General features: G+C 39.3%; 1 protein-coding gene across 1 annotated transcript in view; it reads right to left on the bottom strand.

Moving 5' to 3' along the window:
- Positions 1–661: 661 nt before the first annotated feature.
- Positions 662–17,862, bottom strand: part of LOC106867244 (uncharacterized) — a 25,773-nt gene continuing 8,572 nt past the window's right edge. The window contains exons 2-3 of the mRNA XM_052965908.2: positions 12,850–12,997; positions 662–1,744 (exon numbers count right to left, since the gene is read on the bottom strand). Coding sequence (XP_052821868.2) covers positions 1,243–1,744; positions 12,850–12,997 — 650 coding nt within the window. The 3' untranslated portion in view covers positions 662–1,242. The remainder of the gene's footprint in view (positions 1,745–12,849; positions 12,998–17,862) is intronic.

The following is a 17,862-nucleotide window of genomic DNA, read 5'->3' as shown; positions in this document are numbered from 1 at the left end:
TTTGTCCCCTCTATGTTTCGCCCCTTGTGGGCAATAAAGAAATAAGAAACGTTAGCACGCCGGGCGAAATGCTTAGCGATATTTCGTCTGCTGTTACGTTCTGAGTTCGAATTACGCCGAGGTCGACTTCGCCTTTCATCCTTTCGTGGGGTCGATGAAATAAATACCAGTTAAACACTGGAGTCGCTGTAATCGACTCATCACCCCCCACCCGCAAAATTACTGCCCATGTGGAAAAAATTGAAACCATTATTATTATTATTATTATTAGTAGTAGTAGTAGTAGTAGTAGTAGCTGTTGTTGTTGTAGTGATGAAGGTTGTAGTAGTAGTGTTGGTGATGGTGATTATGATGATAGCAGGGCGTCGTGTCAACGAAAACTGTGTCATACATTTGTGCCATTTTCGCCGCAACATAATGCATATTATTAATTATTTTTAGAAGATCCATTAACAGCGTTTGGTTTCGTGTTGTTTTGTGGTTCGTTTTGTGTTATTTTGTGTTAAAACATGAAAAAATATGAAGGAAACAAGGCGAAAAAATGCGAAACATTTCATCCTTACTCTCTTAAAACCCAGTAAAGAATGGTAAACTGAAAGGAAAACAAAGAATAACAACAGAAATAACTAGAATCATTCTGATTGAATAAAAAAGAAAGCTGTTTTTCAAATATGTTTTTATAGCACATTGAAGGTTAATACACGGAGAAATGTACGTCAAAGAATTTTATGCCAATTATTTCAGTTATACTTATTAAAAAAATAACGATACACACGAAAAGAAAAGAACGAGAAAAAAACTAAACAATTTTACATGTTTTACACAGAATTGTTCTTGCCAAAAGATATAACTGCAGAGAAATCATTTTATCGTTATCTTTTAGATTTTTATTTATTTATAACTATAATTTATTATTTCTTTTATTTTTGTTCTTAATTTACCAATTTATTATTTATATTCTTCATCCTAATTCTTGTTCTCAGAAATGTTTAATTTTTCCTTTATCCACTAAACAGAAATTACGTGTCCAGAATTGTAGTAGTTATCAACAAACCACCATCGTTAATATATTTAGTATACTTGATGTGATTATTTTTAGTGTGTGTTGTCACGTGTGTGACTTTCAGAAGATATGAAGGGCGAAAAGATCTGGTGTGGTAGAATTTAGAATTTTTGAATATTTATTGTTCTTTAATTAAAGGCAATTATAAATCATCTTAAACAGTTCTTGAATAATTAAGTTTATTCTTTGATTGAGAAACCGACTGGATTGGGGGTTTCAGTCATATCGTCAGGATCAGCGGTGGATGTCGGTCGAATGCGCATTATAGAAGAGACCACGCGGGTGTCACCCCATCTCAAACAACCGTTGCTGCACCACATTTGGTTGAGATTCGTGATGCAGTTACCCGACCACCATCCGCCTCGGAAATGTTGAGCGCAGTTACCACCTGACCAATCGTCGTTGTCACGATCATAAGTACTGAAGGGTCTGTCACGTGATTGATCCATAACGTCATCGGAATTGCTAGCTGTCATGTTGCCTAATTTGAGACGGAATTGGTCAGTCTCATCAGACACTGCAAAATTGTTGAATACAGCAAAATACCATTTGCCAGCGGCGCTTTTGACGTCAACTCGTAGGGTGTAGGCCTGGCTGAGGGTCATACGATGAAGATTCTCTAAACCAACGAAGAATTCTCCAGAGAAATTGCCGAAGCCAGAAAGGTATTCATCGAAAGATCTGAAGAATAAAAGAGAAAATAAAACACAATTAGGTTTATGGTAAGTTCTTTAACAACATAAATAAACAACAACAACAACAATAATAATGATAATGATGATGAAACTTCCTTTATTCGTCAGAGGGGCCAAGATATTGTGCACTAGATCAAAAGACGAAATAGAGCACACAAAAGAGTGAAATTTACTACTACTACTACTAATACTAATACTAATAATAATAATAATAATAATAATAATAATAATAACAACAACAATAATAATAATAATAACGATAGCAACAACAACCACAACAACAATAATAATATACTTGCATATTAGCAGAAAAAGAGTATAAATGCAGACTGCGTTTCTACATTGAATAAATTTGAATTTTAGTCGAGTGTTCGGCTTCAAAACAACAGAAAAGTGGTATGAAGAGGAACCAGAGGATGCGATAGAAAATGGTAATTACAAGATCATGTGGGGTTTCCCCATTAAGACTGACTATACTATTGAAGCAAGAAGACCGGATCATAAAAGATAAAATGAACAAATAGTGTCAAATCATAGATTTTGCCATTCCTTATGATAGCCGGGTCGATACTAAAGAGATTGAAAAACACTGAGAAATATCAGGATGTAGTTGAAGAGACTGTGGAAGATCGAAACAATTATTATTGCTGTAGTAATCGGTGCATTTGGCACAACATCCAGAATGTTTAATAAAGGACTGAAAAAAATTGGAATTGAAACTCGCATTGTCGACCGGTAGAAAAATATGATCCTATACTCTGCAAGAATCCTAAGAAAGATTGTTAAGATCTGAGGAGACACGTTATTACCACACATCAAAATAAAATACCTGCTAATTAAATTAGTTTACACTAGCGTAATAATAATTTTTTATTTACCGCTAAGCGTTCATAAAAAATATTGGGACGGTACAAAATAATACAATGTGAAGTTACATGAAGAATTGCGTAAAAAGTAAAAACGATATGAATATAAATTCTAACAGCGAAAAGTTCCCCTAAAGACGGAGACTTCCTACGGCTGTTCGTGGAGACCCTACAAAACCACGGTCGTCCTGACCAGAAGGGCAAGTGCCCTTTCCACATCACCTTCCTTCAGTCTACAGGTGTATGCTTAGAGTAGGCCCGTACACTCGGACCATTCTTGCCATATTTTTTCTATCATAAGCACAAGGCCTGAAATTTTGAGGAAGAGACCAGTCGATTACCTCGACCCCCGTGCTCAACAGGTACTTACTTCATCGACCCCGAAAGGATGAAAGGCAAACTGAAGCCACTCGTCTGATCTTGTATGATTTCGTTATCGAAGACACTCTGGCCTTCTGATGTGCTATCTCTCTCCTCTGTCTGCCTCCTACTCAGTGGAGCTGCGCGGTATTATGCCACCCCTATTCAGGGTCTCTGGACTCATTAGAGGAGACAAGAAATCATTCTCTCAAAGACCAACCGAAAGTTTCCATTTCCATGGACTGAGACAATTTCATGATAATGCGCAACAATCTCGATAAAACCTCGCACTGACAGAGTCGTTGGTACACCGACCAAAGTGTTTAGCGGTATTTCGTCTGGCTTATTATGTTCTGAGTTCAAATTCCGCCGAGGCCTACTTTGTCTTTGATCCTTTCGGGACCGATAAAATAAGTGCCAGTTGAGTACTGGGATCGATATCATTACCTTTCCCGCTCCCTCGAAATCGCTGGCCTTGAGCCAAAATTTGGAATCAATATTGGATATTACGGTTGTTTATTTGGGAGATGAGGAATTATGTACATTATTTACATTATTTACATTTGACGAATCTTGTTTGTCGTTAACACAACATCGAAAAATACCTTAGAAATGAGATTCCAGGTTCGAAATTTCCCCAAGACACCTGATGAAGCCTGGAGGGTATATCAGCCGAAATGTTGTGTTAACAACAAACAAGATGAGGACAAATATCCGTCAAATGTAAATAATGAATATTGGTTATTTGTGGGTAATTCTAGAACACAAAGGATCATTATTTGTGGAGGAGGTTCCGTACAGCTGTAATCGGGAGAATGTAGTTGGTCCGTGATGGAATGGAATTAAGGATAACGTTGCAGATGCTATTGATAGAGTACGAGAAATGAAACAGCAACGATAATGAGTAACTCACGGAAATGGAGAGTCCGTAGAGAGACGAGGATAGTGACCCGTCAGATTTCTCTTGTCTTCTCCACACAATATACGCACAAACTATCCAATATCCCTTTAGCTCACTCAAACCCTCCGGCACCAGTTTCCTCGGCCTCCGTTCACCAGGGCGCAGGCGTGGCTGCGCGGTAAGAAGTTTGCTTTCCAATCACATGGGAGGTCAAATGAACTAAGTCACTAGGTTAACCTGATCGAGAAGCAGTCCATCCGTGATCAATCAGTCTTTTTTGTTGCGGGCGGGGATATCTAAGACTACATTGTTTAATGTGATAGGGGTATGATTTGAGGGAGATCTGGTGGCAGTTTTTAACGGATCAAGCAACATATCCAGTTAATTCAGAGCAGAATAAACATATAACTGAGGTACGAGTATAGATACTCCACACCCAACTCGTTACCAAAGCAACGGAATCATGAAAATCTTGCCGTAACATGAAACGTATAAATATCATGTTTATTGATTTTCGTACGACAGTAAAATCAAAGGTAAACTGGTAAACTAAGTTTCGCGTTACAGAACTCAACATTGCATCAAGATTTTTCAGGAGAGATTTCTTCGTGCAACTCTTCCGCAACGTGATGATTCCTGTATTCTAGAAAAGCACATCTCTATAATATTCTTTTCTACTCTATGCACAAGGCCCGAAATTTTGTGGGAGGGGGGGGGGGTCAGTCAATTAGATCGACCCCAATACGCAACTGATATTTAATTTATCGACCCCGAAAGGATGAAAGGCAAAGTCGACCTCGGCGGAATTTGAACTCAGAACATTAAGACAGAGGAAATACTGCTAAGCATTCCACCCGGCGTGCTAACGTTTCTTATTTCTTTATTGCCCACCAGGGGGCTACACACAGAGGGGACAAACAAGGACAGACAAAGGGATTTAGTAGATTATATCGACTCCAGTGCGTAACTGGTACTTATTTAATCGACCCCGAAAGGATGAAAGGCAAAGTCGACCTCGGCGGAATTTGAACTCATAACGTAGCGGCAGACGAAATACCGCTAAGCATTTCGCCCGGCGTGCTAACGTTTCTGTCAACTTGCCACCTTTACATCTCTATAATATTGACAAACCTTTGCTCTTATTTGATGATGTTCAAGGTCACATGACCTCTGATCCTCGAAGTTGGTTGGTCTCTTATCTCCACCACTCAGACACTTCCAACCCACTCATCCCTCCACAAATTACCACAGTCCTGTCTTTAACCATGAACTACGCCAATTCTTATTCTTTTCAACCGTAATTATATACTTGTGTGTGTGTGTGTGTGTGTGTGTGTTGAATTCCCAAATTAGTCATTAAACAAAACAAGTGTTTCGGGCACCAAGAAAAGGGGTCACCACACATTTTCATCCAATGCAAAACATGCCACGCTACAAACGGTTAATTACAACAGCAGCAGCAGCAGCAGCAAAATGAATAGTAATAATCCTTTCCTCCAAAGGCACCAGGTCTGAAATTTGGCGGGAGGGGACTAGTCGATTACATCGACCCCAGTGTTTCGCCGGTACTTAATTTATCGACCCCGAAAGGAAAAAAAAAATTAAAAGGTCGACCTCGGCGGAATTTGAGCTCAGAACGTCGCGACCGGCGAAATACCGCAAAGCATTCCGTCCAGCGTACTAACGTCTCTGCCAGCCCACCTCAGCGGAATTTGAATTCAGAATGTAAAGCCGGATGAAATGCCTCTAAGCATTTTGTCCGGCGTATCAACGATTCTGGCAGTTCGCTGCCTTAATAATCCTTGATTTTAATAACTCCGAAAATAGCGATCACAACCTGAACTTTACCCTCATCTATTATTGCAGTAATCCCTCGACTATCGCGGATGTTACGTTCCAACCGCCCGCCTCCCTGCCATAGGTGAAAAGCCTAAGGTATTTTCCAATGTTGTTGTTATTATTATTATTATTATTATCATTATTATTATTCAGGTCACTGCCTGGAATCGAACTCGGAACCTTGGGGGTTAATAGCCCGCGCTCTTAACCACTACGGATTTCTGGTTTCTTTAATTTTTGCCTACGGACATATGGCGTAGTGGTTAAGAGTGGTGGCTACTAACCCCAAGATTCCGAGTTCGATTTCAGGCAGTGATCTGAATAATAACAGCAACAACAACAACAACAATAATAATAATAATAATAATAATAATAATAATAATAATAATAATAATAATAATAATAATAATATCGAAAAGTACCTGAGGAATGAGAACGCAGGGTTCGAAATTTCCCCAAGACAACTGATGAAGGCTGGAGGGTATATCAGCCGAAACGTTGTGTTAACAACAAACAAGATGAGGACAAATATCCGTCAAATGTAAATAATGTAAATAATTAACTATCTTTATTTAACAGAATGTCACTAAATTTGTGTATAATGTGTATTTTATGTGTAAGCGCTTTCGTCATTCAAATATACATATTCAGGGCCAATGCGTATAGAGGAAGTTGTTTTTAGTAATGGTATTGACGATTTCCAGTTTAGTTTCAGACTTAGAATTCCTATAACATAAGATGTGAATCTCGCCTTTGTTAGGAGTCTCATGAGATTTGATGGTTGTCTTCGGCTGTTGATGATTTGCGATTTTTAAAAAAATATTTGTCGAAGATTTGATGATTAATGTGGAATTGTGAGGTATCATTTAGCTGAATGCATGATGTTGTGATTCTTAGAATTACAAATGGAATATTTATATTTGTATATATATTTTTTGCAGCCTCTGTATGAGTACTTCTCTGTAAGCTGTAAGGCAGAGATCGGTATTTCTTTTGCTTTGGTTATGGCGGGACCTATTAGCATTTTGAAGTAACATATTTTGTTCTACCTGTCGTTTCTCTCATTTATTTGTGTTTGTAGCTATTGAAAATATACGCCTTGTCCTTTTTATGTGGGAAGGGTGGCAAGGTCTCAAATGTAAACATTGGTGTGTATTTATGTCTTTGTAGTAGAGATCAGTCGTAACTGTCACATTTTATTTAATTATTAGAATTTTCAGTAAAGAGAGTTCCCTTTCATTCATTTCCATTGTGAACTCGACCGACTCATGAATGCTGCTTATTAATTTAAAGAATTTAAAGAAAAATGTGAAGCAGTCATCCAAGAATCTTTTCCAGTTCCTCAGTAGTTAGGTTTGGAAATGATGATCAAAAATCTATACCCTAATCAGGGCATAAAAGTTTTTCTTCCAGATGTCTCATTACTAGTGTCGCAAACGTTGATGTGACTTTTGTCTCCATTGCGGCACCTTGTATTTGTAGGTAATATTGGTTTCAAATTTTAGCATAAAACCAACAATTTCAAAGGAAGGAGAAAGTCGATTACATTGACCCCAGTATTTAACTGGGACGTATTTTTCAACCCCAAAAGGATGAAAGCAAGGTCGACCTCGGCAGAATTTGAACTCAGAACTTAAAGGCGGACGATATGCAGCCTAGCATTTTGTCCGGTGTGCTAACGATTCTGCCAGCTCACCGCCTTAATTTGTAGGTAATATTGATCGCCAAAGAAGTAGTTGTTTTCCAATCCTTCGAGTATAAACTCTTTTGAGAATCTCTCCTGAATTCCTTGAGAGTATTTCTCTGTCTGTCTCTCTGCCTTCTGCCTGTCTGTCTGTCTGTCTGTCTGTCTGTCTCTCTCTCACTCACTCACTCATATACATTTTATCTTTTGCTTGTTTCAGTCACTGGACTGCAGCCATTCTGAGACACTACTTTGAAGGGTTTAGTCGAACAAATCGACAGCCTTGTACTTATTCTATCGCTCTCTTTTACCGAACTGGTAAGTTATTGAGACATAAATAAACCAATACTGGTTGTCAAGCGATTGTGGGGAATCAAAAGCAGACATAAGGATACACGCAAATAGAACACACACACACACACACACACACTCGGCACTATTTGAATGTGTTTATGTGATTATAGAGAAGGAAGATGAAGGTAGTTATAAACTTTAAGTGGAATGTAGAAATAAAACCCACGGATAATGTGTAATAGAATGGCTGGATGGTTCAGTAGAACAGATAACTTTGTAGTACCAGTAGACGGGACTGAGGATGTAACAGTTGATAATTCATTGTTGGTCTTATTATTGTTGTTTAACCCCTAAGTTCGCTCTGATCCAACGGTTATTACAATCCCGTCTACGACTATATTGTTCATTGTGGTCTTCCATTTTAAGGTGGTAGTATGTGATATGAAGGAGTTTGGTTTCTATTTCGTTCAGTTCGTAGAGGCGCACTCATTGGTTCACCTATTGCTGCTACTATTGTTGTTGTTATTGTTTAATCTCGTGTCAACCCTGATTAAGCAGTCCTATGTTAAAAAAACGCTCCACCTGTGATCATTCTGTCTATTTAAAGCATAACGTATTTAGGATTACTTTAAACTGGATACACACGTCTCTTTCCCGAACTGTAAGTTGATTACTATTTCTAGCAAGGGGGACGACCACATGGAAGCCTCCCTCCTTATTGTTATTATTGCTGTGTAGCCTCAGTTCAGTTGTGTTTCAGCCGGTTTGAGGCAGGCATTCGGTCGACCGAATAATTAGGCCATGATCCACGTTTCTCTTGCCTCCAGACATAACTAGTAACACTACTTCTGGTTTTGTTCCCGTCATTCGACCACCATCCACATTGTGACCATTCCAACTTTTCAGACATATATTCAGGACTACTTTATCGAATATATTTATACATTTTTAAGACAACGGGGTTCATTTAAACGAGTTTTCACTGTTAATCGCCGCAGATCAAATCACTGTATACAATTTCCTTCATTGGCAATAATTAGTAAGGAGTTGTGTTGAGACGCGTAATATACAAAATATCCATTTTTCTTTTAAGGATAATATGATCCGTACCTTGGGTAATTTTGCAGCGCTTACAAGCATTTGAGCCGGTTACATACATTTGAGCCGCTTACAAGCATTTGAGCCGGTTACATACATTTGAGCCGCTTACAAGCATTTGAGCCGGTTACAAGCATTTCAGTCGATTACAAGCATTTGAGCCGGTTACAAGCATTTGAGCCGGTTACAAGCATTTGAGCCGGTTACAAGCATTTGAGACGGTAACAAGCATTTGAGCCAGTTACAAGCATTTGGGCCGATTACAAGCATTTGAGCTGGTTACAAGCATTTGAGCCGGTTACAAGCATTTGAGCCGGTTACGAGCATTTGAGACGGTTACAAGCATTTGAGCCGCCAGTTACAAGCATTTCAGCTGGTTACAAGCATTTGAGCCGGTTATAAGCATTTGAGTCGGTTACAAGCATTTGAGCCGCTTACAAGCATTTGAGACGGTTACAAGCATTTGAGACGGTTATGAAACTTAAGTGGCTGATAGTTTCATATATTCATGTCAACTACATATAATTTATATCTATTGCTAAATTTACTGGTTGTTTAAGCAACATGTTTGTGGATGGTTAATGGGTTCGATGTGATACTGAAGAATGAGCAAGAACTCCTGAAATATCCATGTACACCCATTACCCGTTTTTCTATCTGCGATCACATTGTTTACATAGACGTATTCGTATACGAAATGTCATAGCTTTCAGTGCTTGCTCTAGTTTCTATAGAAAGTCTGTAGAGAAATCATGTTATATAATTTAAGATACTAAATATTGTTTTTACAACACAGAAGAATAATTATTCTACAGATGTATGTTGTAAATGGCACAAATATTATTAGTCGTCTGTGGCATGAATAATAAAACAGTCTCTGGCTGGACTTTAACTAAAGTATCATGTTTATACCAAAATTTCGCCTTCTATAGTATATATCTTCAAATTGTTTTTATCGACGAATGTAAACAACAGGTCTGTATCTGCAGTGCTTTCGAGGACAAAAAAAGTAAGAGCGCTATGCTTCACTCCTTGTGTTGGAATTTCATTAGCGATTGTGCACACTCGTTAAATTTCCACCATTCCTAGCGGCGGGTTAGGTTCTTTCTACAATAATGTATCTACAGATTCTGAATCTGGTGGATTCGAACAGTGAATATCTGATCGCTTTTGTTCTTCGCCATCGAATATGACACACACGAACCAACAGCGTGTCTATGTGCCTATAAATGAACGCACACACACGCGCGCGCACATACACACACATACAAACATACGTATGTGCCTGGATACGTACGTACTTATATACGTATATTCTTTTCTACTCTAGGTACAAGGCCCGAAATTTTTGGGGAAGGGGCCAGTCGATTAGATCGACCCCAGTATCGACCCCGAAAGGATGAAAGGCAAAGTCGACCCCGAAAGGATGAAAGGCAAAGTCGACCTCGGCTTAATTCGAACTCAAAACTTAAAGACAGACGAAATACCGCTAAGCATTTCGCCCGGCGTGCTAACGTTTCTTATTTCTTTACTACCCACTAGGGGCTACACAGAGAGGGGACAAACAAAGGGATTAAGTCGATTACATTGACCCCAGTGTGTAACTGGTGCTTAATTTATCGACCCCGAAAGGATGAAAGGCAAAGTCGACTGTTGCTGCAGCTGCTGCTACTACTACTACTACTACTACTACTACTGCAACTTCTACTACTAATGCTGCTGCTACTACTACTACTACTGCTACTACTACTAATGCTGCTGCTGCTACTACTACTACTGCTACTACTACTAATGCTGCTGCTGCTACTACTACTACTACTACTACTACTACTACTACGACTGCTACTACTACTACTACTACTACTGCTGCTGCTGCTGCTGCTGCTGCTGCTGCTGCTTCTGCTGCTACTACTACTACTACTACTACTACCACGAGTACTGCAGCAGCAGCAACAACATCACCACCATCACCATCATTACAAACAATGCAAAACAACTACACTACAGATACTCTAATTACACCCCCCCCCACCACCACCAAACATTTGAGCCGGTTACAAGCATTTGAGCCGGTTACAAGAATTGGAGGCGGTTACGAGCATTTGAGCCGGTTACAAGCTTTTGAGCCGGTTACAAGCTTTTGAGCCGGTTACAAGCATTTGAACCGGTTACAAGCATTTGAACCGGTTACAAGCATTTGAGCCGGTTACAAGCATTTGAGCCGGTTACAAGCTTTTGAGCCGGTTACAAGCTTTTGAGCCGGTTACAAGCATTTGAACCGGTTACAAGCATTTGAGCCGGTTACAAGCATTTGAGCCGGTTACAAGCATTTGAGCCAGTTACAAGCTTTTGAGCTAGTTACAAGCTTTTGAGCCGGTTATAAGCATTTGAGCCAGCACTTCGGCTTCAGAATAATTGCCACCCTTCCTCCCACTAACCTCGGAAGTCCTGAAATATAGATGGAAGTCATGGGCGCTGCAAGTTCCACCGTTATTAAACAAAAAACAAAACAAATTAGACTAATTAGTTGTCTACTTCCTCCAACCAGGTCGACTCCATTCAACAGCACACACAACTCTTGTTTACCGTCAAACCTAATCTCAACCTTAGGCCACACTGTACCCCATCATGTTTAATACTTATGTCGCGAGTGTGTTTGCTGCAATGGTGGTGACTAGAACATTTAACGGAAGATTTTTGGTCTTTTACAAATATTAACAGCAATAATTTCTTACTAGGAAATATATACTGTTTTGGATTTATGACAAGCTTACTAATACAGCAATCTTTAGCTGACCCATCATAACTGGAAACTTTTGTGCTATATTCGTGGTGACGGAGATTTCTGTCGATTATCTGCCATTTGTCTTAACCATTGACGAGAATGAGGACACAACGTGCAGCTGCCTCTACATTTTACAATTTGCGCCAAAAGTGGCCTTTTTATAGGGTACAAGGAGAAAGTTCTAGAAAATTGAATCACGCGATTAGTTGCTTAATAGACCGATCACGTGAAACTACTGTTGTTTGATCGGGATGCATGATCGGATACCTAACGGTTCGGCTTTGAATCACCGCTACACTTCTGTCACAGAGCATCACTCAGCAGGAATTCCCTCCATGCCCAAGTTTTATCCAACAGACCTCGATTTGAACAAAGGAACCCGTGAAGGTCACAGGTACTGGCTTCTCAGTAAAATCATAAATACATAAACCGTTACAGATCTTATACAGACCTAAAACATTATAGATTTTACATAAACCAGTGTTGATTTTTCTATAAACCATCGTAGATCTTAAGTAAACTATTATACGGAATCTCTCGTCGAAGACGACATGTGAGTGTTCAGTTTTTGCAGGGCAACTTGCACACATGATTTGTTTATAGTCATCCAATGTTTGTGCAGTGCATTAGATCACTCTCTCCATCAAATTGACATTGTTTGTACAGATGCAGAAGTATATCACGTGTCATGTGTCGAAATGATCGTGGAGCAACGCGAAAAGAAGTGTTTTGCTCAAGAACACAGCGCGCCGCCAAGTCCGGGATTCGAAACTACGATCTAGCGATCGTGAGTACAACGCCGTAACCACAAGGCCACGTAAACCATTATAGATGTTACATAAACCATTGTAGATTTGTGTAGATCATTCTTTTATTCTTTTATTCTTTTACTTGTTTCAGCCATTTGACCGTGGCCATGCTGGAGCACCACGTTTAGTCGAGCAAATCGACCCTAGGACTTATTCTTTGTAAGCCCAGTACTTATTCTATCGGTTATTTTTGCCGAACCGCTAAGTTACAGGGACATAAACACACAAACACCAGCAGTCAAACGATGGTAGGACACATACACACATACGACGGGCTTCTTTCAGTTTCCGTCTACGAAATCCACTCACAAGGCTTTGGTCGGTCCGAGGCTACAGTAGAAGACACGTGCCCAATGTGCCACGCAGTGGGACTGAACCCGGAACCATGAGGTTGGGAAGCAAGCTTCTTACCATACAGCGACTATAAATTATATGCTAACGGTTACAGCTCTTACCTGTGGAAATTTTCTGATCCATCAAAACGTCTTTGTATGACAGTCCAGCCGTCAACACAAAGTAAATGAACTTTGTATGGTGATCCAACAGGATGAATTAAATAGACTCCAGGTTTCTTGTGGTCCTTTTTTAAAGCATCTGAGCAATCTGAAACGAAAATAGAGAATTCGTTAATCATCAGAGTTGAAAGCCACTGGGTTAATTGGTGACGAATAAACACGCAAAACGGGAAAATAAGGGGTTAGTATAGTTAAAATTAGTTGGTAGGAGGGCTTGTGTGTTCTTTCGTCAGACAGTGAATCAGAAAAGAAAACAGTTATGTCGTTATTTTGGTTGTTATTGAAAAAGTCACTTGGAATGATTAATTTGAGACGAATGGATGGATGCAGACGACAGTGGCGTGTAAGAAGAGACAATAACCAGTTGATACCCTTGAACAGGGAGTACAACAACATCGGGGCTCTTTTGATACTAATAGACAAATAAAGTGAATAAAATACTTCGGGTCTGTTAAATGTGACAAAAATAAACGCTTGATAGGATATTCCGTGATTTTCATGAATGACTCTCTCTCTCTCTCTCTCTCTCTCTCTATATATATATATATATATATATCGAGAGAGAGAGAGAGAGAGAGAGAGAGAGAGAGAGAGAGCCACTACACAGTCTTTTTTTCTCCCCGTGTCTCTTTCTGTGTTCCTTTCTGTGGAAGAGCGTAGGCTCGAAACGTTAAAGACATTTTCACTTCCCGAGCGTTATACTAATACATCTGTTTGTTTTCTACACCACCTGACTTCGTCTTTTTTTTGTGAATTCTCCCTATATATATATATATATATATATATATATATATGTGTGTGTGTGTGTGTGTGTGTGTGTGTGTATAATTAATAATTATTCAGTTTTCAAGATTTGTTGTCAATAGAGAAAGAGACGGTTTCTAACCAAGATCCAAGGCTCTTTCATTCGAATTTCAACATCAACAACAGGCTATTTTTGTATATATGTATGTATGTATGTATGTATGTATGTATGTATGTATGTATGTATGTGTATGTGTCTATGCATGCATGCATGTATGTATGTATGTATGTATGTACGTGTGTGTGTGTGTGTGTATGTGCGTGCGTGTACACACGCTGACACACATTTGTTTGTTTGAGTGTGTGTGTATGTGTGTGTACCCAAGTACAGATATCTTGTTTGGCGGATGATCTGCCCTTGAGCAGGTCCTGTGTAAATGAACCTTCTCCAGCAATCTCTATACGACCTGAGAAGGCTCATACATCCATATACATATATCATACACATATACACATACAAACACAAACACATACACACACCGACTTAAGACAGGCAACACCATCATCATCATCATCATCATCATCATCACCACCATCCTAACTTATTGCTGCTTTTTGTCCCTTCTTTTAGCCTTTATCTGACGAGAAACGTATGCATTAAATTCATTAAATATCAAATTTGATATTTGGCTATTGAGGTATCGTCAATATAAGGCCTAAATTTCACAATTAGATAAAACTTAGATATGTTTCGACCAAAGATTGGTCCAGGCCATGTCTGACTTAATAGCACCACCTGATAGGATTAACTAAATCCTTTTTAAGTCAAGTTTTGTAGTATTAAGGTCCATTCAAGTAGTGAGTTCTTGTTGAGTGAGTTGTGTCCAGGTACAGATGGCTCATCTTGTATTCCTTGAAGAAATCTGCCCAGGCTCTGTTTAAAGGTGATGGGATCCTTTTCCTCTTTGATCTGTTTCGGGACAATGTTAAACAGGGCAGGGCCTGTTGAAGAAAAGAAATTGTGTTGCAGTGTACCTATATGTTGTGATCCTGAATTGGGCAGGGGACGTATGGTTCGTGGTCCCAGCCTTGGATGAACCTTGAAACTAATGTTCAGGTCGTTTGGGCAATGCTGGCGGTATATTCTCCACATCGTGCAGATGATGTACCGCTCGCGGCGGCGCTGGAGAGAGTAGAGTTTCAAGGCTTTAAGGCGGTCCCAGTAATCGAGATCAGTCAGGCCCTTAATTCGTTTAGTGAATGTCCTCTGGAGTGATTCAATTTCTAATTTTATGACACCCCTTCACAAAAGAAAAAACGATTCTGGCCTCAGAAATTTAATATTTAAGTCGCCAAATAACATAAAACGGGAGAGACAAGCAAATCAACGTAACCATCTCTCATTGATAGACTAAATTACGGTAAAGGGAGATAACTATGCAATTTTCTTTTGTATTACGAAAGTTATCTCACCTGGAAACAACAACAACAACAAATAAAATTGAATAGTTAAGATATGACCACATGTAGAGGTCAAACAACAGGATTGTATTCACATGTAGAGATCAAATGGCTGGAATGTAACCACATGTAGATGTTAAATAACAAGAATGTATTCACATTTAAAGATCAAATGGCTTGAATGTAGCTACATGTAGAGGCCAAATAACAAGATTGTATTCATATGTAGAGGTCAGAGGGTAACCATATGTTGTGGTTAAATAGTCCAAATATTGGTTCATCAAATGAAGGAGACATTTTGTGGTCTCTTGACATGGTAGAAATAGCAGTCAAAATACCTTTCCTGTTACATGTTGCCATATACAAAGAAGGAAATATTAAACAATATTCTGTTGTGTCTGGGGAGGGTCATTTTCTTTTAGTGCCTTATTATTCAACACACACACTGGTAAAATTTCCACTCATTTCCTACTTCATTTTTCTAAAATTTTCGTTGCGTCTTGCAACCTTTACAATGGTCGTTGAAAAGGTTGCAAAACTCAACGAAACTTCTAGAAAAATAAAGGAGGAAATGAGTGGAAATTTTACCGGTGAGTGTGTTAAATTATAAGGCACTAAGAGAGAATGACTTTCCCCAGACACAACAAAACATGCTTCAACACACGAACTCACATAAAGAATCTTCCAAACCAAATCCAAACAATATAATCCTTGATATAATAATAATAATAATGATAATGATAATGATAATAATAATAATAATAATAATAATAATAATAATAATAATAGGCACGTTGTATTCTTGAACAAAACACTTCATTTCACGCTGCTCCTATCCCGTTTTTTATCAAGGGTGGGGGTATTGTTGGCCTGCTCACTTAGACAGTGGGCTGGCGTCATTTGAAGGCGCATTGCAACAAGCGATGTGTAACAACACCTGATAACCTGGTCGGTCACATGGTCACGTGATATAGGGATGCAGGTGCGACTCCTATTGTAGTGATAAGTGTTTCGATACATTTCATCTTTACGGGTGTATATTGGAGCATGTTTATAGAAACGTATTCGTTACGGGTGTATATTCAGGGTCGGCCATGCTGGAGTACCACCTTGAGGAATTTTCAGTCGAATGAATCGACCTCAGCATTTTCTTCAAAGCCTGGTTCTTTCGATCTCTTTTGCCAAACTGCTAAGTTACGGGGACCTAAACACATTAATACAGCTTGTCAGTTGGCGAGGGGGCAAATACAAACACAAAGACACACACACACACACACACACACACACACACACACACACACACACACACTTGTAAGTATATATGTTGATATACAACAGGCTTCTTTTAGTTTCCGTCTACGAAATCCACTCACAAGGCTTTGGTCAGTTCGAGGCTATAGTAGAAGACACCCAAAGTGCCATGCAGTGGGACTGAACCCGGAACCATGTGGTTGGGAAGCAAACTTCATACCACACAGCCACGCCTGTACATTAAAGGTGTGTCAATAAACACTTCTTTACAGGTGTATAATCAAGGTGTGTTAATACACTTCTTAGATATGTTAATATACACTTCTACATTAGGAGTGTATATTGCGGGTGTGTGTTAATCACTTTATGTTTACAGGTGTATATTCCAGGTGTGTGATACGCATCAACTTCACAGGTATATATAGAGGCTGCGTTAATATACACTTCATCTTAACGAGTGCATATTGATTCTGTGCTACTGACCTCAGTGAAGTCTGAACTCACATCACAGAAAGCAGGAACAAATACCACCAGGTATATTCAATTCCACCCTCCAACGAATCTGTCAATAATACACCTGTAATATAGAAGTGTGACGGAAACTGAAAGCTGCGTGTGTGTGTGTGTGTACGTGTGTGTGTGTGTGTGTACGTGTGTACGTGTGTGAGTGTGTGTATGAGTCTGTGTGTGTGTGTGTGTGCATGTGCGTGCGTGCGTGTATGTGTGTGTGCATGCGTGTATGTGCGCGCGTGCGCGTGCGTCTGTGTTTGTTTCGCAGCACCGCTTAACAACCGGTGGTGCTGTGTTTGCGTTTCTTCCACTTAGCGGTTCGGCAAAATAGACCGATATAATAAGTACCAGGCTTAAAAAGAATCAGTACTTGGAGCGATTCATTCGACTGAAAATTCCTCACGGCGGTGCTCCAGCATGACTGCAGTCTAGTGACTGAAACTATTAAAATACGAACTATGACATAAAGACTACACAAATCCCACCGGAAGTGGGGGTGGAGGTGGGGTGGGGATCAGTTTTGACTTTCATCTTTCCGAGTCGACAAAAGAATTACCAGTCAAGTACAGACTGAGCCCTTCTTTTCGAAATTGCTGGTTTTGTGCCTTGTTAGGATCTTATTATAAGGGACACACTTCCCAAACTTTAAACCATCAAAAAGAAAAAAAAAAAAGAAAGAAAAAAATAACCATCATCAACAGCCAAAATTTTGAGGAAGGCAAACATTAAATGTATTAAGTGAAAATTACGAGGAGTCGGTGGAGCAACGGAGCAACTGGTGTGAAAACCGTACGAGCAGTGTTGTTGAGACAATACAAATAGATAATGACTATAACTGTGATGATGATGATGATGATAATGATGATCATGATGATGATTAATCATGATTGGTGATTGGTGACTGGTGATTATTGACGACGAATGATGATTGATAGCAACTGGTGGTGAGTGATGAAGGTGATGAATAGTTTTGCCATCATTAGAACA

The sequence above is a fragment of the Octopus bimaculoides genome, chromosome 2 (genome assembly GCF_046866305.1).
Source record: "Octopus bimaculoides isolate indiv1 chromosome 2, ASM4686630v1, whole genome shotgun sequence".
Classification (NCBI taxonomy): Eukaryota; Metazoa; Mollusca; class Cephalopoda; order Octopoda; family Octopodidae; genus Octopus; species Octopus bimaculoides.
This window is presented reverse-complemented; position numbering and strand designations above follow the sequence as displayed.